General features: G+C 42.3%; 1 protein-coding gene across 1 annotated transcript in view; it reads left to right on the top strand.

The window, feature by feature from the left end:
- cltc (clathrin heavy chain) overlaps positions 1-24,101 on the top strand; it is a 39,600-nt gene that overhangs the window by 4,130 nt on the left and 11,369 nt on the right. The window contains exons 2-22 of the mRNA XM_022237579.2: positions 4,363-4,570; positions 8,076-8,344; positions 8,978-9,139; positions 9,792-9,905; positions 10,303-10,476; positions 11,867-12,064; positions 13,749-13,949; positions 14,866-14,958; positions 15,368-15,550; positions 15,904-16,134; positions 16,443-16,514; positions 16,979-17,230; positions 18,072-18,290; positions 18,444-18,586; positions 19,148-19,270; positions 19,509-19,743; positions 20,309-20,454; positions 21,124-21,307; positions 21,755-21,947; positions 22,597-22,754; positions 23,534-23,698. Coding sequence (XP_022093271.1) covers positions 4,363-4,570; positions 8,076-8,344; positions 8,978-9,139; positions 9,792-9,905; positions 10,303-10,476; positions 11,867-12,064; positions 13,749-13,949; positions 14,866-14,958; positions 15,368-15,550; positions 15,904-16,134; positions 16,443-16,514; positions 16,979-17,230; positions 18,072-18,290; positions 18,444-18,586; positions 19,148-19,270; positions 19,509-19,743; positions 20,309-20,454; positions 21,124-21,307; positions 21,755-21,947; positions 22,597-22,754; positions 23,534-23,698 — 3,723 coding nt within the window. The remainder of the gene's footprint in view (positions 1-4,362; positions 4,571-8,075; positions 8,345-8,977; positions 9,140-9,791; positions 9,906-10,302; positions 10,477-11,866; positions 12,065-13,748; positions 13,950-14,865; positions 14,959-15,367; positions 15,551-15,903; positions 16,135-16,442; positions 16,515-16,978; positions 17,231-18,071; positions 18,291-18,443; positions 18,587-19,147; positions 19,271-19,508; positions 19,744-20,308; positions 20,455-21,123; positions 21,308-21,754; positions 21,948-22,596; positions 22,755-23,533; positions 23,699-24,101) is intronic.

Here is a 24,101-nt window from a genome sequence, read left to right as displayed (position 1 = left end):
ACACAATGACATCCTTTGTACTGGAACAAAAAGTGAATGTCAAGCCCTCTCTAAGGTTATACGTGTGCATGTACAGTACATTTACATGCAGCTGGGCTGCATTGAACCTCAGTCAGTCACATGTACGTAAGTAAATGTGAGTTTGGTGGCTTTGGGATAGAAAGGTTGCTCAGACTTAATCATCGCAACTCTCTTTTGCGTCAACCACATGAAAACAAAAGGTTCAAAACATGGTCACCAGTGCATTGTGGGTTTTAGTAGAATATATGTACATGCATCTGGAATGAGTCAGAAAAATGCGTTGACACTGTGCATACAACCTTCCGTCTTTGTGAGATTTTTTTAACTTGACTGATGTAATTGTAATCGTTTATAATAGTTTTCCTTTGAAAAACTTGAGGCCATTATGAAAATGGTAACAATTAGCACAGTATGTGCAAAAACAAAGGACTTCCTATCGTAAGTCATTAAACTGTAAGAGATCATTACTGTTCAAGATGTTTCCTCCCGAAATAAAAACATTACTCCTGCACATACATGTTTATCCTTGACTAATTTACAGGCAAATTTCAAAGAGCAGTGATTAAACCCATGGAGATGCAAATTAATTGGTTTGAGAGTAAATAGGATTAGCTGAGTGTTTGGTGCAGCAACCCACTTCAAATCAGCTGAGAATTTCAATAGGGGACCAATACCTAATTAGTTCCACAGCTTATGAGGACGCTCAGAGATTAGCCAGTATGCAGATGTATTTAGCATACATTATGTGGATTCAGTCCATGAACCCTGAGAATTACGAATGCCAAGAAACTAAAATTATGCCTGGCACAGTTGGGTTATGAATTCTCATATACTAAAAGTAGAAAGTAACGATTACAAAATGTGATAAAAAATAGTTGATGAGGAGTAAGTTAAGCTCGTTAACATACGCTATTAATCAACATTAATACACATTAAGACATCTTAATCAAACCTAGTGTTTATGTTCTGCACATCTTAATCAAACCTGGTGTTTATGTTCTGCACATTGTAAATGTTTCCTCTCCCCAACACACAAATAATGGATCAGTATGCAGTTTTAAGTGTCAGGTATTTTGTTTACCTATTCAGCAAGAGAAACTACAACATGCACGTACATTGTACATGTACAAATACATGTACATGAATGCACATGTATGCAACCAAGAGAAAGAAGAAATATGTTAAAGAAATCATTGCAGAACATATGAAGCCAGACTAAATATAGTAAGGTGTGCATTTTCAATTTGAAGCTTGTATCTGGTTATATGTACCGTGTAAAATTTGAGTTTGTGGCAGGTACTGTACATTTATGCAGATGTATGTGTTATTTATGCAGTGCAGTATTTAGACGTGCATTGGGCATCCTGCTCAGCTAACACGTACACGTAACACGTACACAAGCTGCCTTTTTAATTACTACAGATCCAAGCTAGATGCATTTCCCCTAAGGATATTTTATGAAAAGCCCATCTTGGGTTGTAGTTTAAATTGCAAGGGGCTACCTTTCAGCTACATAAATGTATACAGGGATGTGTAGCAGTTGTTATCAGGGCTTGTGCAAAGTATTGGAGTATCAACTATTGAAATCTCAAAAAAAATCCAATGGGCCTACTTTGTTTTTAATTGAATAATATACAGAATTTAAAGAAAATACAGAAATGCTGATATTCCCATTCATTTACAAATATAATGTAGTCTGCGTGAAGTCATTGACATCATTGCATTGTACCAGTACCAGAGACAGTTGCTAGTGAAAGGGAACTTCACAAGTTAGCGTTCTGTTGTTATCCAATATTTAAATACACTGTATATGATCAGATATACCTGTGCATGTAATTTTTGTATTTGACTGATCAGTAATAGTCCGTTTAAATTTGCTTACTTGTATGAGCATGAATGTTACTGTGCATACAATAATGTTACAGTCGTTAGGCACAAATTTTGAACTTTGCATAGAAAACAATGCTTGGTAATTTACTTGTTTGGCTTTGTTTTAAGGTTTGTTTTTTTTAATTGATGGGACTTGGTGTGTTGTCAGTCTTCCCCTCAGGAGCCAGTCTTTGTAAAGAATACACAGACTGCAATGTGATACTCGCCATTCATATCAGGTTTCTTTTATCAGGATACTGTGTTTGCACATGTACATATTAAAAGCAGTAAGTCTAGATATTGTCATAAGAATGGATTCCTGATCAAAGGCCCCCATTTGTCTGTGTTACAGTACATGCATGTGTATACGCGTACAGTAATGGTATGTACAAACATGTATGTCATTAAAAATAAAGTTCATTTTTCTCTGAGGCAGTCATTTTATGCACTGATATATATGTACTGATTCATGTAAGTTCTCGGCAGGTTTCAGAAGCATGTTTGATTAGACTGAAGAAGTCAGTGGGATGAAGGACACTGAAGTGTCCTGTACATGTAAGTGTACAGACACAGTACTTGTACTTTAAAGCATGTGCAAGTGCATAGGTAGCAAAGGTGAGCATACATGTACATGTACATGTATGTGCTACACAAGTTGAAGCTCGGGCCGTCAAATTAATTCATTCTAGCAACAAAATGAAATTGTAATTATCACTAATGGTCGTAGATGCATGACGCTGTGGGTCTACATTTCCAAAATGTCCTGCCGTGCAACCAGCAAGTGCATCATCGTCATCAAATACATTGTACATGTAGCCTCACACACCTCCAGGCTATTGTCACTTGTACAATTTAACATGCACGGTGCTGTCATGGTGAGGGTGCCAGTACATGTTGATGTAAGCCTCCATCAGTTGGTGCATAATTTACCAAGAGGCCAGACGACATGTAAGGTGCATTTTCATAGGGCCATCCTCTGTCGCATTTTGTGGCAAACGAAATCTATTGATTTCTCAGGCGATGATATTTTCTGTTTACAGTTTGAAAGAGATGTACATGTAGTACATGTATTTGCTCAGGTTCACTAAATGTAACCTTAAGCTGCCCTTCAACTTACTGTTTTGGCAAGATAAGGAATTTTTTAATTGAAGCATTTAAAGTGGTTTGTGAAAGATGACAGCGAAAAAGATAAATTTATCAAAATATCAACTGATTTATAGACTGCACTGCCTTGTTTGCATTGCTTTGTTGTGGTCAAATTAAATGTGAAAATCCGGAAAGTACACGAACACGGAGACCACTTTGATACACAGTTGGCTATGAATGAGTAAAGTGCACCTTATGCAAATGATGCATGTTGGTAAAAAATTAACCATGCAAATCCAAAGATTTAGCTGGATGTACACAGAGAATGGTAGCAGTCCCTATGTTCATTTTCATGTATACTGTGCATGTATTATAACCTGCACCTGCTAATAACTTGGCTATCCATGAAAACCGCATTCTGTGATATCTTGTCACAGATTCAGGGTCAGACCTAGGATTAACTTCTGATTTGAATTTTACATTTCCACCAGAAAGAAACGTGTACTGCTACCAGTTTTGTCTAGAGGTGTATCATCCCCATGATATTTCAGTTTTCAACTTGGTAAAAGACAAAGTATTTCATGTTACCTTATTTGATGAATAATCACAAAGTAATTCCAGTATTTACTTGTACATTGGATACTTGAATAAGAAAATGTGAATTTGTTTTTTGACATGCTAAATGATGGAACACAGCAATGTACATGTACTTATGTGTATTAAACTGAATGTAAACGCAAGCAAGGAAATTGCATGAATATTACAGTGGGGTGCCTCAGCTTCCAAGAAACCATGTGGTGGCTGCATCAACAATATAGACTCCATCCACTAAGGAGCATCACTCACTGAGTAAAATTCTGCTTTGTATTCCTGCTGGTATTTTACAGGAATGTTGCCATTGTCTACATTTTTAATGTTACTCAGTCTTATCCATTGCAGTCTGGGCATAAAGGGATCACGGAAAAGTTGCTTGTGTTTTTGGGGGGCAGTAGGTTGACGGCTCTTCTCTGAAGAGTCCCATATGGCACAGCAGACCTCTCCCCCAAAACAGCATTGCTGGAATCTGTGTAGTTCCATAGCATGTAAGCATGTACACGATTATTTCCCCAGTTTACAGTCCCAAGGGCATGTACATTGACAGTTTTTGACATTGCAGTGTCAGAAGGTTATACCCCATGGGTAGGATAAAAATGGTGAAGTAATCCTTTTGTCCTCATACTTAGGTAAGGCAGTTTCCAAGATAATTCCTGAGATTTAGTCATTTGTTAATGTTAAAAAAAGAGGTCAGACTTGAAGCGAGGGGACTACACATCATAATAAGCACAAAGGATTCCATCTGTAACCAGCGTTCTTCTCCTTTATCCTTTCATGTTTACTTTCCCTCAGCTCCAAAACCTGGGCATCAATGCGGCCAACATCGGCTTCAGCACGCTGACCATGGAGTCAGACAAGTTCATCTGCATCCGGGAGAAGGTTGGGGACCAGGCCCAGGTGGTCATTATCGACCTTAATGACTCGGCCAATCCCATCAGGCGGCCCATCTCAGCCGACTCGGCCATCATGAACCCTGCCAGTAAAGTCATTGCGCTCAAAGGTGAGACAAGCTCAAGCCCCAACCTTAGACCTCCAGTGTCTGTTGGAGAGGCTTTACCAAAGCTAATTTAGCACTCCAAGTCATTGGACAAAAAGGCCAAAAGTCCTCCACTTTCAAATTATCTTGGCTGAAGCGTTTCCTGTCTCTGAGCTCATGTGTTCCCCTTGTGCATGTAATACTGTATTGAAAGAGAAATCACTGGTGTATTTCATTTAAAAACTTTTGTAACAATTTGTCCTGTTGCTGAATCCCTGCTGAAACTCTATCAAACCTATGATGACTCCAACCAGTAAAAGCAACCGTGTCTTTTGCCTCCTGTCACTTAAGGCCTTGTCACACTACAGCCTGTCAACCCAGGTTGAACTCAACCCTGGGTGAGCCAATGGCCGCCCTGGGTTGAAAATTGAATTTTTCAACCTTCCATTCCACCCAGCATTGTTTCACACTTGTTTTGTGAGAATTGAGCATATTGGGGTGAGTTCAACCCAGAAATGAGCACAAACAATTTTAAACCGGGTTGAAAATTTCAACCCAGGTCCGGAGCAGGGTTTAGTTCAACCTGGGTTGAAGTCAGTCTCGGGGTTGACGCAGGGTTGAAAATTTTCAAGTGTGAATCGCCGCTAGTTTCAACCCTGTGTCAACCCCAAGATTTGTCTAGTGTGAAAAGGCCTTAAGTGGTGCGTGTATAACGGTAACAGCCTGTTGTTCCCTGTGTGCTGTAGTTCGGTACATGTAGATTCTGCAGGGGCGTTATCCAAGGCCCAGGTGCTGCGCACGTGCACATTTGTCAGGGGCTTAGCTGATGAAGCTTGGCAGACATCAGTGGTTTAACTCGGGTCTGACGTCATATTGTTGAGACAGTTACTAGCCAGCAGACCTCTTGAGGAAATTCCCCATTACATCAGTGAATGGTACTTGGTAGCCTTAATTAATGGCTTCCATGGTTATTGGCTACATTTGGGCCATCCCACTGGACATGCGCATGTACATGTACAGTATATTATACTGATAATGAAAAAGCAAGTCACCAATCAAAGCTAAATGAGAATTCTTTCAAATTGTGCATTAACCCTAACCCCCTAGGGTGTATGTAAAAACGTATTGAAATTGGAGGATTTGGGAGTGTTAGGGTTAAGTATCCTTATCAAAAGGACAGTTTTCATGCTCATGGATTTTTCGTTTTTCATGTTGATTATTTAAACCACTGCATTTCATCTTTATGTAGGTCTAATATTTTAAGTCCAACAAAACCCTACCCTTAGAGTTTTCCACTTTTAATTGTACTAATCAACTTCATACGTATGTGTATATCATTCAAATTAAATCATTTTTCTTTGAGCATGCAGTTTACTAGAAAAATCAAAGGATGGACTGGTAAATGTATTCCTACACATTGATAAGCTACAAATTTGAAATTTCAAGACAAGTGCACAATTGATTGCCTTTAATATAAATTTGTACTTTTGTACGTGGTTGTACATGTATATTCTGTGAATCAAGTCTGTGGTTAAGTTAATCAGAACACAATAGCTGGTATACAAGAAATAGGTGACTAAATATGATTTACTTCATGCATTAAATTTGATCAGTACAGTTTGTAATAATAAAGCTTTATGTATAGCAAGTTAACTAAATTTGTGATACGTAGAACAGGCTCTGTTTTTAAGTTATATGTAAAGCTTTGTATGATAGTTCCTATTTTCATCATGTAGGCTGTTGCAGACTGCAAAAACCTGAATTCATTGCTGCCCTATTTCTGCTCTACACCCCAGCTATCCTTTTTAACAAGCTCCCAGTGAATCAATACAAACAGTGTTATCAGCAGCCTGACATGCTGTAGATCAATAACTGGCCGAGTGGAAGGGGGCGGATCTCACAGCGGGGCCAATGTGGGCTGTAATCTTGTTGACCTCTGACCTTTGCCTAAAAGCCAAGTGGAAGGCTCTGCCCACTTTTCTGTCAACCAGCTAATGTTGAAGTTCAGTCTGGGAATTGTACCAGGGGTGCTATCAGTGCGTGACACTTCACTGTTTTTCAAATTGTATGTTAAAAAAGTGTAAAAAAGGAAAGAAGAAAAAAAAGGCATTTGGGATGTTTTAAACTTTCATTACAGCTCTAGGAGCGTGAAGATGCATACGTATAGGTACACAGTACAACACGTGTACATGCATGCTTTTGTGCAGTGAATACTGCCAGTATATTATATGCCAAAGGAGTCCAAGTAAATTTTTGTGTATACATACAAGACACAGGTTTAAAAAAAAAATTGCAAAATGGTAAAGATTTAAATGTTGCTTCCCTTCAAATGATGACATGGTTACATACATGTATGGGGCGAGTTTTCTTTTAACAACTTACATATACATTGAGGGAATATGGGTGAATTCATAATGAAAGAAAACAGTGGAATTTTGAATAATAAAATGCTCAGACCCTTTTTCCACAGGATTCTGTGTGAAATGTGCACAAAGCAAATCGATTTCCCCTTTGCTTGCGGCCATGCAGGATATCAACCTGTTCATTTCCAAGTAACTGGATCTGCTTTCATGGATTGGCAGACAGGGTGACTGAAGTCAAATTGGAGAACTGTTGAGAACGTGTACAGTCAGTTATTTTTATTGATAGCAGCCTGAATTATTGAATTCATCGCTCAAAACAGATTTGTTTTCATTTTGAAAAAAAAAGGTTGCTCTTTAAAGGTAGGCACGGCAAGATTTCCTATTAATATAACAACTATACTTTGAAGTCTTTGACTTGCATGTATAATTTCTTTCAACAGTAGGACATTTGAGAAGTACATGTAGATGCGTGGTTAAAGCCACAGCTCTTAACATGTCTGTGGATTGGGCATGTTAGGCATACCGGTACATGTACATGTATTTAAAGGCCAACAGATTACAGTGTCCATATTCCCAGGGTGCCGCATTCTCTGGATGAAGTTATAAAAATTCGTTCAGCAGTGTTGACAAATTGTGAAATAAATGGGGTTTCTAACATTTTGGCAAGCAAAAACTGCTTGTACATTTCTGTCCAAAATAATGTTTGCCTGTCCTCGAGACAGGTGGCTGGATGAGACACTGGTGTCAGTGAGGAGGGTAGCGTTAATGTGGCCACTGCAAATTTATTCAAGCAGGGGACGGACAGTTTACTCCATACAAGGATAAATAACGCCTCTGTTGTAGGAAAGATAATTGTAGCAACAAGTCAAGGTATTGTAATGGGATGGATTCCATGATCAAAACCGGAGATGGTGGATAATCTAGCCCTGAGGAGACTACATTAATGTTAACACTGCAAAGTTCAATGATCACAGTGGTAATTGCTTTGGAAGTCTACAGAACTATTCAGAATTGGCTTAAGTTGGGTATTCATTCAACAGTTTCAGGAGCTGAAGCATTGCGTCGCCATGACCTCCTGAACAGTGTAATTTTAGGATGCACGTGAATAGTTTGTCAGTTGAGCAACGTCACAATTTTTTTTCGCCGTAATAATTTTTTTCCACCAGCCGGCCGCACCCTGCAGATCTTCAACATTGAGATGAAGAGCAAGATGAAGGCCCACAACCTGACAGAGGAGGTACACTTTTGGAAGTGGATCAACGTCAACACCATTGGCATGGTAACGGACAATGCTGTCTTCCACTGGAGCATGGAGGGCGAGTCACAGCCGGTCAAGATGTTTGACCGCCACTCCAACCTGGCTGGCTGCCAGATCATCAACTACCGGACTGACGCCAAGATGCAGTGGCTGTTACTCATCGGCATCTCAGCTCAGGTGAGACGGGATGGACACACACAAAAATTCCAAAGCCAGACAGAGACATAAAGAGAAGAAAACTAAGCCTTACTATGTTTCATCGTTTGGTAGTGATTTCTGTCGAATTATTTAAACTTGGCACGTGTGGCTGTTCCGTGATAGTGTTTTTCTCTTCATTCATCTAGATTATTTGTTAATTAATTGTAACTTCACTATGAGGCACCTTGTAGATCAAAGTTCACCAATTGTTTGCACTTCTCATAACTTCATTGATTAGAGCCGTTACAAGATTTCTTCTCTGCTTTTGCTAAGCAGATGCATTGCATAAAATAATTTCAATCAGTGGAATTTTTGCAGAGGCATTTCAGCCATAGAGGGTTAACTTCACATTTCCTTGTAGATTGTGTAGTCACTGATCAATCAGGATTTGTGTACAGATATTTCAATCTTATTTAGATGCCTATTGAAGTAAATTCTTACAACTTAACAGATTGTTTAACATGTCTAAAATACTCCACCTGAGTTCCTGTGAAACAAAACCTGGGCCATGCAATCAACTAGGTGTCCCCAGGCACCCAACAGTCCAAGTCAAGTGAGAGAGATCACTTACACAGTGTTTACTGTAGACCATTGCTCTGTCCTGCCCTGCAGCAAAACCGAGTAGTGGGAGCCATGCAACTGTACTCTGTCGAGCGGAAAGTCAGTCAGCCCATCGAGGGGCATGCGGCCTGCTTCACCGTCTTCAAGCAGGAGGGCAACCCAGAGGCATCCACCATCTTCTCCTTCGCTGTCCGGGGAGCAGCCGGGGGCAAGGTAAGAGCAGGATTTGCTTTTTGACCTGCACAGTGTAAGGACACTTCAGGAGCATCTCAAAACGGGAGCACTCACATAATATCTATTCCTCCTGGAACATTCCCTTGGGAAGTGGGTAACAGGTTGTACTCCCAGCACGTTGTCCTTGGTGGAAGTAGGTCTTGTCCAAGTTCATGTGACATTCACAGCCACAGATCACCAAATGGAATTGCCCGATGTTCCCAAGCTGTGAAAAGCCAAGGGAAGATTGCTGTCTTGACTTGAGCAGCTGGCAGTCTCTAAGCATTCTACTCATGGAGAGTTTCAAACATCCAATAGTTGTATGAATGTGCATAGGACCTAGGCATTTTTGCATTGCACCTGGGGTGTGTGAGAGCAGTATAATTACAGTGTCTATTGTGTTTCTCTCTCTCTCACCGTTAAGGACATACGAGAAATGTATATTATCTGGGATCTTAATACCTACTGTGCTCATGAAAAATGCTACAAGAGGCATGCACCTTGTCGTGTCTTCCACCCCATGCTATTTCTGCTCATGTTCTTGTATCTTTCTACTCTTCTGTTTTGTTTGCAATTATATCCTGTGCATTTGGGATCAAAATGAACAATGAAATTATTTCGTTCGAAACATCTGTTTTGTGCTCCCCTACAGCTTCATGTCATCGAGGCTGGTAGCCCTCCAAGTGGTAACCAACCATTTGCCAAGAAGGCCGTGGATGTGTTCTTTCCTCCTGAGGCCCAGAACGATTTCCCAGTAGCAATGCAGGTGAGATGTGCGTGTGTGAACTGATTTAGCCCCCAGCATTTAAGCGTCATTACTAGGGTGCTACCAGGCTCGTGAACAGATACATGTAAAGCGTACACGCTGCATGTATTTTCAATCAGTCGGGTGTTGTGATTTACGAAAGTGGTACTCGCACCCATGGTCTCAGCTCGCTGTCTAGTGCTGCAGATGTATCTACCCCTTGACCACCGATCTTGCTCCCCCTGGTCGGCTGGCTGATTTGAGCCAGAAACACTGAAAGTACTGCAAGAAAACATATTTATAACATGTATGAGATCTTTTTTGCTAATGTTGACTTAAGTGGCACCGCACATACGATTGTCAACTGCACTCCCATTCCCCTATTTGTAATCAATTATGCATGTGTTGTCACATTCAGGTGAGTCCCAAGCATGACACCATCTACCTGATCACCAAGTACGGCTACATCCACCTGTACGACCTGGAAAGTGGCACCTGCATTTACATGAACCGCATTAGTGCTGAGACCATCTTTGTCACCGCTCCCCACGAGGCCACCTCGGGCATCATCGGCGTCAACCGCAAAGGCCAGGTAAGAGGCTGATTTTGAGGGGGATTCAGTCGCTGCTTCTGTGCGCACTGAAAATGTCTCCTCCCCGAGTGCAGTTTTATTAATAAATGCAAATCTGAATTTTTGATGAGTGAATTATTCAAATGGAGTCTCCTCTGCTTAGGATGGTAGCATCTGTTTGATGTGACCTCAAGGTCCAGTCGACAAAGTGTGTTGAAATGTGAAAAGACTGTTAATGGCTGAGATGAATTTATCTGCCATTGAGATAACATCTCTGATTGTATCCAACAGCTAAGGATCTGTTCTCATGTCATTAGAAAAATCAAGAAAACTGAGCATACTTTAAATGTCATTTCTGGCTATGCTTAGGGAAGATATGCCTTGTTCAGATGTTAGTGAGCACACTCCAGTTTGGGATATTAATCTGTTTAGAGATGGTTTCAGTGATGACTATAATTTTTGATGTATAGCTTCTTTCACTTTTGTTTGCATTTCAGAGTTTAGTTTGTTAATCAGAAAAGGAAGTAATGCACTGAAAGTTAAATCGCAGGCTTAATTTGTCCAATTTTCTTTCTTTCCAACAGTGAAAGATTGCAAACAAAAAAAATTCTGCTTTTTTATAGTTATTTTGGGGGAAAGTTTGGTGGGATTGTACAGTACTGTTGTGTTGCTTCAAGGACTTTTACTGTTAACCAAAAAATTAAGCATTTCAGATTTTATCCTGGTATAATGAATTGAGATGACCCACATACAAATTTACATTCATCATGATGCACAAATGTCTGATGGATATTCTAGATTTTGTTTAACTGGCAATATCCATAGAAGATATCCCACAGGTCGTTGTGTACCATTACTGTACTTAACCTGATGTATTTAATACTTGCTTGTCAACTGTTCTGAATTGGAAGCTCCCAATTTTTTGGAAGAAAAACAAAAATCTGAAAAATGTCTCAGAAACACTGATCCCCAGAGCATAGTAATCTTGAAGAATGTTAAATAATAGGGAACTGCAGTACGTGTACTTCTTGGGATCAAGTGTGAAGCCATAGGCACATGACCCCAGGCTTGATACGAACACTCAACAGGTGTTTCATTTTAGTACATAGCTTCATCATGCTTTATCCAGTTGCTTGTCCAAACTAATAAAATAGCATTGGAGATCTACATGTGTATATCCTGTCTGACACCCAGATCAAAAGCTCCTGGCAGTGTTTGTCATGTGTCCGACTATCGAGAGTGAGTCAGTGTACTACACCAAAAAGCATCAATGAGTTAGACGACAAGGCACATGAATTGTACTTCCTGTGCCGTTTTCAGAGTTTCCAAGGTTGGGTAGTGTGCTAATCGTGTGTTGGACGGGTGATTGTCCTGCATGTGTCACATTCTTACCTGTCCACTTTGACCTTAGGTGCTGTCGGTCAGCGTTGATGAGGAGAACATTGTCTCCTACATCACCAACACCCTGCAGAACCCTGACCTGGCTCTGCGCATTGCCGTGCGCAACAACCTCTCAGGGGCGGAGGAGCTGTTTGTGCGCAAGTTCAACACACTCTTTGCCCAGGGCAACTATGCCGAGTCGGCCAAGGTGGCTGCCAATGCACCCAAGGTGAGGGCTTCAGTTTCGTTGTTGATCATATCAGCAGATATGAAATGGAAGCCACTTGATTTCTAGTCCCAAACTTGAAAGTTCGGCATATTGATCCTACTCACATTTGTAGTTTCTCACAACAGTTATGTCAAAGTTCATAGAAATTGTGGCACCAGGGCTGTCTTCTGTAGTGCTATATGTGTACGTACATCATTGTTGGCATACCCTGTATGCATTCATCGTTTGTGGTTTTCTGGTATGGCATATACAGTATATCTGCCATCAGATGCAGCCTTGAAACCTCGGTTGAGTGTCTATTGCCCAGATTACCATAGATAAACTACACATGAAATTATAATACTTCCTGAAAGAAATCACACTCATTAGGACAACAACAAATCTATTTACGGTTTGTAAGGTATGGTGGTATTTTTCTCTGACCCAGTTATAAATTCTCTAATTCAGTTTAAATTCAATTCTAATTTAGTTATAAACAACGTCAATACCACAGCCCTTGTCATTGGCTAGCAAAACATAGTTGCTGCTGCAAATTTTTGTTCCACATGTGTTCTGTTCAGCCAGTAGAGAAAATGTGGCATTACCAGTCCTGTCCACCGTGTGATGCATGGTACATGTATATTTCTCCCATTTTGCCAAGCTCTGCGTAAAGTGCCTTTTTGCTGCCCTGCAAACTATGTCAAACCAAGTTGTCATCAGCATGTGAGCAGGACTTCTGCACATTCCTGGCAGGGCTTGTCGCATGGCCCTTGTGGAGCCATGCCGCCAGTCAGGCTGGCCTGCGGTTATCACCATGGCAACATTGTCGGTACATTCCACTTAACACAGTGGGAGCAGATGTGCAGGAATTCCCCAGGGATTCATCAAATTCAGGAAAGAAATGAGACCCTTGACAGTTGCAATATTGCCAGAGGAAGCCCTGCGCAAGTGATAGCGGAGTTAAAATTGATCAGCCAGTCAACACGTTAATGATGTGTTTTCCCCATGCAGAGAATCCATATGATTACAATTGGTAAAAAATACTTGTTAACATTAAATAGTCCTACCAGTAATAATTCTATGCTTTTGAAGTCTGTATGGATAGCCACATCTCAAGCCATAGCAATCTGCATGTAGCTCCCTAAATACATTGTCTGCTACATAGGAGTAATAATATATTTGAGGCCATTTTTTTTAATGAAAGCAGAGGAGAATTTTTCCGAACTTTTATGGAAAAATGTCATAAAAAAATTTATATCAGAAAATTACTGCAAGAAATTAGAAGAAAATGCTGAACTTTTCTCTTCCTTTATGCTCAGTCGTTCTTGTAGTGGATTTATAATAGAAAAATGCAGCATTTGCCATCCTTCTTGCCATAAATGGATATTTAGTGTGATCTTCCAAACTTCATCTTTTCAGTCTTGAGCTGTCCTGTTTGAATTCAACTGTGTGTGTTTTACTATTGCACGTGTAATTTGTGACATTATATGTTGGATCAAGGATCTTTGTATGTTTGATTTAATTAAGCTGCAGAAAGGCTATGATTTAAACTGGACAAAATCTGAAAATCGGGTAGAAATAACAAGCTTCTTACAGAGAAAGCCAAAGGAATGTCAGTACCAGGCTTGCAAAATGCCATAGACTGACATTTGTTGCCCATTACCCCCTTTCCTGTCACTCTCTCTCTCTCTCTCTTCCCCTCCAGGGCATTCTGCGGACGTCTCAGACTATCCAACGCTTCCAGCAGGTGCCTGCCCAGCCCGGCGCCACCAGCCCCCTGCTCCAGTACTTTGGCATCCTGCTGGACCAGGGCCAGCTCAACAAGTACGAGTCGCTTGAGCTGTGCCGGCCTGTGCTGCAGCAGGGGCGTAAGCAGCTGCTGGAGAAGTGGCTCAAGGAGGACAAGGTCGGGCTTTAGGGACAGGGATCTCTGTCTGGAGTTATCTTATCATGCGGTGAAATGTTCTCCCTGCTGTAGAAAGGCTTGACCACTTCCTGCTGGGTGGAATTTGCATATGCGGGACAAGTTCCCGGATGACTTTCAGAATTCTTCAAAAATTCATAACTTCATTTACTGGACGTTTACACCTAAACAAATGACTGTCTGGTGGCTACTCTAATCTCACAGGCAACCTCCATTGATGCCTGAATATTGCAGCCAGGCCTGCTGCCCAGTAAAGAGAGCCCAGAATTGTGTGGTGACATGTAATTTCCTTTGTTCCTGAAATTGGCCCAGTGCTGAATGGAAGTGGTGTCTTTTCAATTACGGCCAGATTAGCGTGCTGGAGCACTTTTGTCCCTGCTGACAATCCACGGGTGCTGAATGCTGCCAACAGTTGTATACTGTTTTAAAACAATGACTGATTACCTCCGCTTATGCCAAATGAAATATGATGGCAATTCCCAGCAGCTCGGTCTTTTGTTCCGAGTACGGTCTTTTGTTACAAGGCCCAGCTCTTTTGTCCGATTTCGGGCACCCCCCGGCTATGCATACAAACCCTAAAGTCTTCGCTTTTAGTAGTGTTTTGAATATATCAAATCAAGTTAACTGTCTGTGGTTAACAACACAGAAATGTGCTTGTCATCAGAAAATGTATGAACTCCACCAATTTGATAAAACGCTAATATACTTAATATATTTTGTAAGTTAATAGCTTGGCCGATGTTTGTTTCTATGCTGTGTAAAACTGAAGGGCAAATATCCTTGTTAGCTTTTGGAGGACAGAAATTGATCTGGTAAATATGGTTTGAAAAAGATAGCTTTTTGGAAAAAGGGAACTTGGTTTGATCACAAGTTTAACATATTGTTTTTTATCTTGTAGCTGGAGTGTAGTGAAGAGCTTGGCGATCTGGTCAAAGCCCACGACCCAACCCTGGCACTCTCTGTATACCTGAGGGCCAATGTTCCCAACAAGGTAGGCCCCAAAGCCCCCGGAGTGTACCCTTTTCCCACTTTGGCTAGCCTTATTCTACCGCTTGCAAATAGTCTTCCTTTAGCCCAATTAAGAGTTGCAGCAATAGAGAGGGTCTATTTTTATAATGCCATTGCTGTAATGTGCGCTGGAATGGATCTGTTGGTGTTATTAGTTTTTACCATCAGTTTGTGTGTGTGGGTAAAAACAATATCTGCCTAACTCTGTTCCTATTTCTAAGGTTTCCTGCGAGTGTAATGTGCTAAAGTGGCAAAACATGAGCAAGGTGGTCTCTCATGCACTTGCAATGGAATGGTTGGGAGCCACTGAAACGTTAGATGTCAGTTGAAAGATGTGGCGGTGACTCTTGTAACTTATCGAGCTTGATCAAATTGTCATTTCTGTGTCCTAGGTGATCCAATGCTTTGCCGAGACAGGCCAGTTCAGCAAGATTGTCCTGTATGCCAAGAAGGTGGGCTACACCCCAGACTACATCTTCCTGCTGCGCAACGTGATGCGTATCAACCCGGAGCAGGGCTCAGGCTTTGCCCAGATGCTGGTGCAGGATGAGGAGCCACTAGCAGACATCAACCAGGTAAAGGTCCTCCACCATCCTGACATGATGGAATGACTCGGCTGTTACCTTGTTACCCAAACCCTTGAGGTTTATTGTAAAGCATGTAGAATCTTGTCAGATTATGCATTGTTAGGATTAAATATTGAGTTTTTACTTGCACGTTATTTTATGGTCAGTGGACTTGTAAGAGAGAGAAAAAAATTTCAAGTCTGTTCAGATAGGAGTTGAACCCAAGACCTGCCCAGTAGCGGATACATCTTCACCGCCGAGCCTTCAAGGACTAGTTACCAGTTTGAATCTGAGACCATGGCAGGTATTGCATTTGTCTCACTAAGAGAGCCATCGGTAAATGATGTCTCCTTTCTCCACAGATTGTAGACGTCTTCATGGAGCAGAACATGGTGCAGCAGTGCACCTCCTTCCTCTTGGATGCGCTCAAGAACAACCGCCCCTCAGAGGGCCACCTGCAAACCCGCCTCCTGGAGATGAACCTGATGTCCGCCCCCCAGGTGGCTGACGCCATCCTGGGCAACCAGATGTTCACACACTACGACCGCGCCCACATTGCCTCCCTCTGTGAGAAGGCTGGGCTGCTTCAGAGGGTGCGTGGCAATCCATAAGCTTACCACCTCTTGGTGTTAGAATTTGAGTTTCTCAAATTGTCCCAGAAAATCCATAGCTGTCCTGGAACAAATTCCTCCAAAAATCCAAGCCACCTTTCATACTGTTGTTTAATTTCAAAGCAGATTACTTGAGGTTGTTCATCTGTTCAGTGTGTCATCAAGACTTGTTTTAATTTCACATTTTGTTCACTTCACAATATTTTGCTCACCCACATGGTTTTTTTTCTCTTTTTGTAGTGTGCACACAGTATAAAATTGAAACTTTCCTTTCTCACTAATTCTTATAGGCTCTGGAACACTACACAGACCTTTATGATATCAAGAGGGCTGTGGTCAACACGCACATGTTGAACCCTGAGGTGAGTCAACTCGGTCAGATTCTGTAAGCATTGCATTCCAGTGATGCAAGCGTAGGAATGTCTTGGTTGGTTGCAGATTGCATTGAAAATTCATTGCACACAGTGCACCGTTCATAGGTTGGACTCGACCTTGTTGGTCATTAAAACATTGTTTGCCTTGCTTGTCGCAAATGCGCTTTGTCCCTCATTAATTTCTCTAAACCAAAGATTCACATTGCGTGAGATGAAACAAAGGTTTTTGTCAGCCCCAGATCGTTGAGCCTAGCAACCTCTGCATTTAAATGTATGGTGCATTCTCCATGGCTGACAAAATTCGGTCACCAAGACCTGTGTAAGACAGCACATGTTGCAGGGTTGTGGAGTCCACATTCTCAGAAAACTGTCCAACTACACCCTAGTTTCTGACAGATTCACGTGTATTTATTGTGGTACATGACACTGACTCTGTCTCGAACATTCTGCAGTGGCTGGTCAACTACTTTGGCTCTCTGTCCGTGGAGGATTCGCTGGAGTGCCTCAAGGGCATGCTGTCGGCCAACATCCGCCAGAACCTGCAGATCTGTGTGCAGGTGGCCACCAAGTACCACGAGCAGCTCTCCACCAATGCCCTGATCGACATCTTTGAATCTTTCAAGAGCTACGAGGGCTTGTTCTACTTCCTGGGCTCCATCGTCAACTTCAGTCAGGACGCCGATGTTCACTTCAAGTACATCCAGGTCAGTCGGAGAAACACAATGGGTCCCTACAAAGTAGTAATATTTAAAGCTTCAGAAGAGGATGTTTCTTAAAAGTGGGAAGAAAGCATACTCTGCAGGTGTATTTTAACTCTAAGTTTGCATCGTTACCGGCTTGCGTTATAAACAATTCACATTAGGTACACTGCCAACATTAGTGTCTATTGATTGAGTGCTGTTTGAGTGCTGTCCGTAGTTTTCAGGTTCAGTTTTTCTCCTATTTTCCTTTCAAACTCCCAATTTTGTTTTGTAGTTGCACAGTTTTCTTGCAAGCAACAACTTCCTCAGTTTATCTTTCAAATTTTCAGCACTTGTTGCCTTAGGTGTTAGGGATATCTTGCATAGATGGGGATTGTTTGTATCAGTTACCGCATGCTTCTTACGGTACCCACGATTCAGATGTCTCCAAGAGCAAAGCCTATTGGTGTGTCAGACAAATGATGCTCCTTGTCCGGTGGGGCAGTGTTTCGTAAACATACCAACATTTGGGTTGCATGTTGCACAAGTACATGCTAATTCATGTCCCTTGTGTTGTGAGCCTAAGACAATATGAGGTGTTTGGCATTGTGGGATATGAGTTTGCCATCACGATTTCCAGGTTGTTTCTGACCAGCGGGTCTGTCACAGCGATTTGCACAATTAAAGTTTGATTTATCTCTCAGCTTTACACTGGATATTTGCTTTAAACTGACGGTACCATTGAATTCAAAATTAAAATACAGTTAAATGCATGTATGATCGAAGAAGACGAGAATATATGTGAAGTACCTGAAGGCATTCAGTTTTCCATGATCTGTCGTACTTCTTCTGTTCCTTACCACAGGCTGCCTGCAAAACAGGCCAGATCAAGGAGGTGGAGCGTATCTGCCGTGAGAGCAACTGCTACGATGCTGACCGGGTCAAGAACTTCCTGAAGGAGGCCAAGCTGACCGACCAGCTGCCACTCATTATCGTTTGTGACCGCTTTGACTTTGTCCACGACCTTGTGCTGTACCTGTACCGCAACAACCTGCAGAAGTACATTGAGATCTACGTGCAGAAGGTGAGAGGGACTCTGAAGTTGGTTTCAGTCTGAGTTTCTTTTAACCCCGCTTGTTTTGTTTTGAAAAATGTGCTGAAGAAGTAATTCACTTTTCGCCTCCACTGGAGACGATTGATCTTTAATTGCATCCGTTCCTCATTCCTAACCTTCCAGGTGAACCCATCCCGTCTGCCCGTTGTCGTGGGTGGTCTCTTAGATGTCGATTGCTCTGAAGATGTCATCAAGAGTCTCATCATGGTGGTGCGAGGACAGTTCTCCACTGACGAACTTGTGGAAGAAGTGGAGAAGCGCAACAGGTAGGGAGCAGGGCAGGTTGTAGCAAATTCTGAATGAGGGGGCATTATGGTGTCTAGGACTTACTATTGAACAACAGGAAGAGTTTCAAACCAGCTGGTCAATAAGTTCTGCATCCCTGGTCAAGCCACTCGATCCAGACTTGCCCCTTACACCCAGGAGTTTAAATGAGTTGTGGCTTTTGTGTCTGTCTTGGCGTCTGGGTAACTTGGACTGGCATTGGACTGTCATCCCATCCATCGGGGACGAGAAATAACCCTTAAAGTTTCATGCTGGTTAAAACAAAGACAGTTTGGCCTGATGAAGCATAGGTTCAGGACAGACATCACTCACAACCATATTTCTTGGGCCGACTGGTCTTAATGATCTTTCACTCTCTTCAACAGCACTGTCTGTGTAGAATGCAGTAACAGGTGCAAAGCATGAAAGTCTCCTACTCGCTAGTCCTGAGCACCACCCGCGTTGCCCCCCGAGGGGCCTGGTCTGCTACCTAACATGTGACACGTGTGCAATCTTATGCCCTGCCTTGTCTTGGATAAATGCTACCTTTTTTTTTTTTGTAGATTGAAGCTGCTGCTTCCATGGCTGGAGACCCGCATTCATGAAGGCAGTGTGGAGCCTGCCACCCACAACGCGCTGGCCAAGATCTACATAGACAGCAACAACAACCCTGAGAGATTCCTGCGGTAAGCTTGTTAGGCAGTTTGTGGGGTTCAGCCCTCTGTTACTCTGTCAAGCCCTGAGTATCAACAGTTACTTGCGAGGGGTAAAGATTAGGTTGCACCATTATGAAACTGCGACATAAAAACTGATCACATTGTCTGAACAGAGGTAAATATTGTGCATGCTTTGTAAGTGTGCCTGAGGGAAAGATTCATTGAACTTTGACTCAAATAATTTGCTCCCCTCCCCCACCACACGCAGGGAGAATCAGCACTACGACAGCCGGGTTGTGGGCAAGTACTGCGAGAAGCGGGACCCCCACCTGGCCTGCGTGGCCTACGAGCGGGGCCAGTGCGATCGGGAGCTCATCAACGTCTGCAACGAGAACTCCCTCTTCAAGAGCCAGTCCCGCTACCTGGTCAAGCGCCGGGACCAGGAGCTGTGGGCCGAGGTCCTCCAGGAGGACAATCCCTACCGCAGGCAGCTAATTGATCAGGTATAAGCGCCCGTGGGATTGTTGGGGGAAAGGGGGAGGGCCATAGCTAAAGGAATGCTTTTGTCACCTATGATGACTTGGTGACTTGTGATGGACTTTCAGGGATTTCTGATGGACTCAACTACAACACTCACCATATTACAGGCAAATGGGAAAATTTTGATGCTGTTAACTCTCCAACACTGCTTAGAAGAATTGTTTAGAGGTTTCCCTCAACATTAATATTTAGCCAGAGGGTGTCTGGTGCCTCTTTATTACTTGAAGAAGAGTGAATAGAAATGTCATATTCCCAACATGGTGTTTGGGGACTTTCCGACATCTGCTGTAGTTGTAACCACAAAATTGTCAAAAGTCTTGTTCTAAATTGATAGGTACAGGCATGCAACTTTTCCTCGGATCAGCTGATTTCCTCATTGTTTCACTTCACACTCATGCCATTGAAAACTGGAAACCCTGTACAAAATGTCATAAAGATTGGAATTACCTCACTTTTGTCAAAGTCCAAGTTGTATGCCTGTAGATATGAAATCTGATGGATTGTTCTTTGGGTTCGCTGTGCAAACAGATTGTGCAAACAGCCCTGACAGAGACTCAAGACGCTGAGGACATCTCAGTGACAGTCAAAGCCTTCATGACCGCCGACCTGCCCAATGAACTGATTGAATTACTGGAGAAGATAGTGCTAGAAAATTCAGTATTCAGCGACCACAGGTAAGCTTTGGGGATAGAATGGCAGACAGGTTGAATGTATGTAGAAATTCCCATTCCATGTCATTTTGAAAAATAGCAAAGACACTGTGTGATAAGGTAAGCAAAGAATTCAGCTGTATCTTTGATCTACCTGAGAGTGTTTCTTCAATATGAAGGTGAACAGTTGAAATATTCTCTTGTGATTTGTCCCTTTTTTTGGAGTAGTTAAGGAATTTCTGGCAGTTGCTTAGATATTGAAGGTGCACCGATCCCCATTAGGCTTGTTTCTTTTCTTTTTAGAAGGTGGTTGGTCGATATGACAAAGATTGACATATTTTATCCGAAAATTAAATTTGAAATGAAAAAGAACCACACACGTGTTACCGAAAATGTAACTTGCTTGGCTTGTGTCTAAAGCAACAACAGAGCGGTTGACATGCACAAGCAGCATGACAGTATTCCTCTCAGCAGTGGTGCTGACACGTGGTGTGCTTTGCGTGAGAGAGTCCACCACCCTGAGTATTTCATGTCGCCAAGACCATCTACCCTGTGCACAATCAATTGAGGGTATTTCTAAGTCCTCTCTGAAGGTTTAGGTGTGGGTGTTGTCATGCTTGTGTCATTGATGGTCCCCTTGAATGAATTTTGTAGAAGTCAGAAATCCATTCTTTGCCTTATTCTGACATGTAGAAACCTCCAGAACCTGCTGATCCTGACTGCCATCAAGGCCGACAGGAGCCGCGTCATGGAGTACATCAACCGTCTGGACAACTACGATGCACCCGACATCGCTAACATTGCCATCGGCAGCGAGCTGTACGAGGAAGCCTTTGCCATCTTCAAGAAGTTTGACGTGAACACCTCTGCCATCCAGGTCAGACTCCATGAATGGTCTCTTTAGTCCAGTTCATAAGAGAAACAAGATCTATACATCCAGCAAAGATAAAATTAACAGAAACAAGGTTGTGATGACTCCATGTAACAGATTTCTTTGGTAATTGGGGGACGCTCTGAAAAGAAACAGTTGACTCTCAACTGAAGCCTTTACAAGGATGAAAGTGTTACTTAACAATTAGCTGCAGTGCATTTCAAAATCTGAAGGCGGTTTGGAAGGTTTCAAAGGATCGAGTAGAAAGCACCCACTGTATTGCTGTTACTTTAGGGTTTGATGCCCTTGAAAGTTCAGCTACTAGGAACATGCTGTCAGTTTCCTTCAAAGTGGAGGATTCTGGATGATTCAGGAAGGGGGGGTGGGTCTCTAGTGAGAATTTGTAGGGAGTTCACTGTGAACGCTTGCCCCCATTGTAATTGTCTTGCACAGGTTCTGATTGAGCATATATGCAACCTGGACCGTGCCTACGAATTTGCCGAGCGTTGCAACGAGCCCTCGGTCTGGAGCCAGCTGGCCATGGCACAGATGAAAGCTGGACTGGTGAAGGAGGCCATCGACTCCTACATCAAGGCTGATGACCCCTCCACGTACACCGAGGTGGTGGATGCCGCCTCTGCGTCAGGTAAGGGGAGGATGACCAATGAAATGGCTTTCTCTGTGCACGGACGTCAGATGCCTGATTGACCAAACGGTTGTGTTTAATAAAATTGCACAGATGTAGATCTAAGATATCTTCAGGTGCGGTTAAAGCGTTAGTCATTCTTGCAAGCTTTCATCTCAATTTAAGGAGGAATTTCCAGAAAGTGTCCATGCAAGTCAGGTTGTTCTTGAGATGTTGTAATTTGCAACCACTACATCTGCAGGTGTGCAGCCTCCCTGAATAGCTGATATCACATTTGATTTCCTGTTTATACCATCACAGGTGAAAAAATTCTGTCAGAAGTCCTATGTGTCCTGAAATATCCTTCTTGTTTATGATTTAACCAAGCATGAGTCGGAGGTGACCAATTTTTTCAGCTGCTGGCATTCAGCAGTTGTAAGGGACCTGTTTTCTGTGTAATAAAGTGAGTTATACATCAACATTTTGAATTTGGAAGTATCACTTTTAGCATTTTAGTAACAGATCGAATAATGACCTTTGATACATCAGCTCAAGGACTTTCAATATTTGCAGGATTGAGGTTACACTGCAGCATAGCAACGGTGTTCCTGTAGGCGCATTTGCTATTATGCTTGGTTGAATCAATAGGTTTTGCTTAATCTCACGTCAGGCAACTGGGAAGACCTGGTACGCTACCTGCAGATGGCCCGTAAGAAGGCCAGGGATTCCTTCGTAGAGACGGAGCTCATCTTTGCCTTTGCCAAGACGAACCGCCTGGCCGACCTGGAAGAGTTCATCTCGGGACCCAACCACGCCCAGATCCAACAGGTAAGAAAGCTGGGCCTGCAGCACAGAAAAAAATTACATGAAGTATGCTGAACTAATGTGATCAACCCAACAAAATGAGTCACAACTTACCGCAGCCAGGCCTTTAAAAGAATCTGTTACAATGTAACTTAACAGAATCTGCCCGTAGTTTTAGCCCACATGCATGTGATTTTCGTATTCATCACGTTGCCAAAATGAGTTATACTTCAAAGCGTATAGCTCAATTTGTTCTTTCTAATGCAAACTAAAACCAAACAACTGATAAAACGGCCTTAAGACGTATGTTGTGGGATCTGGTTATATACTGCCTGGAGTATTGCCATATTTGGACAGGCTATTACGTCACAAATCTCTTGCAATCTGACCAATCACACAGCCTGTTCTAGCAGCCTGCAACTTCCACATTATGGGGTGCTTTTCTTTAAGCATATGGAACAAAAAACACCAGCGAAAAATTTTGTTTGCAAAAATTTGATTGGCTGTCCCAAATAATGCCATTGCAGACATCAACTAGACTTCCCAAAACACTTTTGTGCCGATGCGATTTGAAATTCGTCGTTGCCAACTTGAGATACTTTGATGTTGAAGTTGGACGAAAATTGCTGTATCGGTAGGGGAAAAGGGAAAGGTCATTGTGCCCAAGTGTGGTAATACTCCTGACTTCAGGCTTTCAAAGACACCTATTGAAATGACAGGAAGCAGAAGTAGAAACTTTTGAATCATATCTGTGGTGGCGTGGAGCTGCCCATTTCACTTAACCACCCGTTCTGTTTTCCTAGGTTGGTGATCGGTGCTACAATGAGGGCATGTACGAGGCAGCAAAGCTCCTCTACAACAACGTCTCCAACTTTGCCCGTCTGGCCTCCACTCTGGTGCACCTGGGCGAGTACCAGAATGCCGTGGACAGTGCCCGGAAGGCCAACAGCACGCGGACATGGAAGGAGGTACGGTTTGCAAACACCCAGGGACCAAAAGTTTAAGTTAACTTGAAAATGAACAAAGTGGGGCACGTCTAAATGCAATGAAAAAGCAAATCTGAAATTTCAAAATGTCTTCATTCTGTGTTTGATTGACAGCCAGACAAATTTTAGACCTAGTGTTTTTGTCTATAAGGGCAGTTTCCATTGTAAATCAAATCATCAAATGGAATATTTTTACCAGTCCATGTCTAAACTTTAGGAGCACTCTGGGCAGTTGTAGGTGATCCTTTTTTATAGCATAGTTGTGTATATTTTTCATGTATACAGCAATGCCATGGTCAAAAGGATGATAGTCAAACTGCATTGAATGAATATCTTGTGGACCTGTTGATTCTCAGTTTGTGTTGGTTTGCCCTTCTGAAATTAT

The sequence above is a fragment of the Acanthaster planci genome, linkage group LG09 (assembly GCF_054643075.1).
Source record: "Acanthaster planci isolate LZ-2023a linkage group LG09, COTS_SCS, whole genome shotgun sequence".
In the NCBI taxonomy this organism is placed as follows: Eukaryota; Metazoa; Echinodermata; class Asteroidea; order Valvatida; family Acanthasteridae; genus Acanthaster; species Acanthaster planci.
Note: the sequence above shows the minus strand (reverse complement) of the source record. Positions and strands in the feature narration are given on the sequence as shown.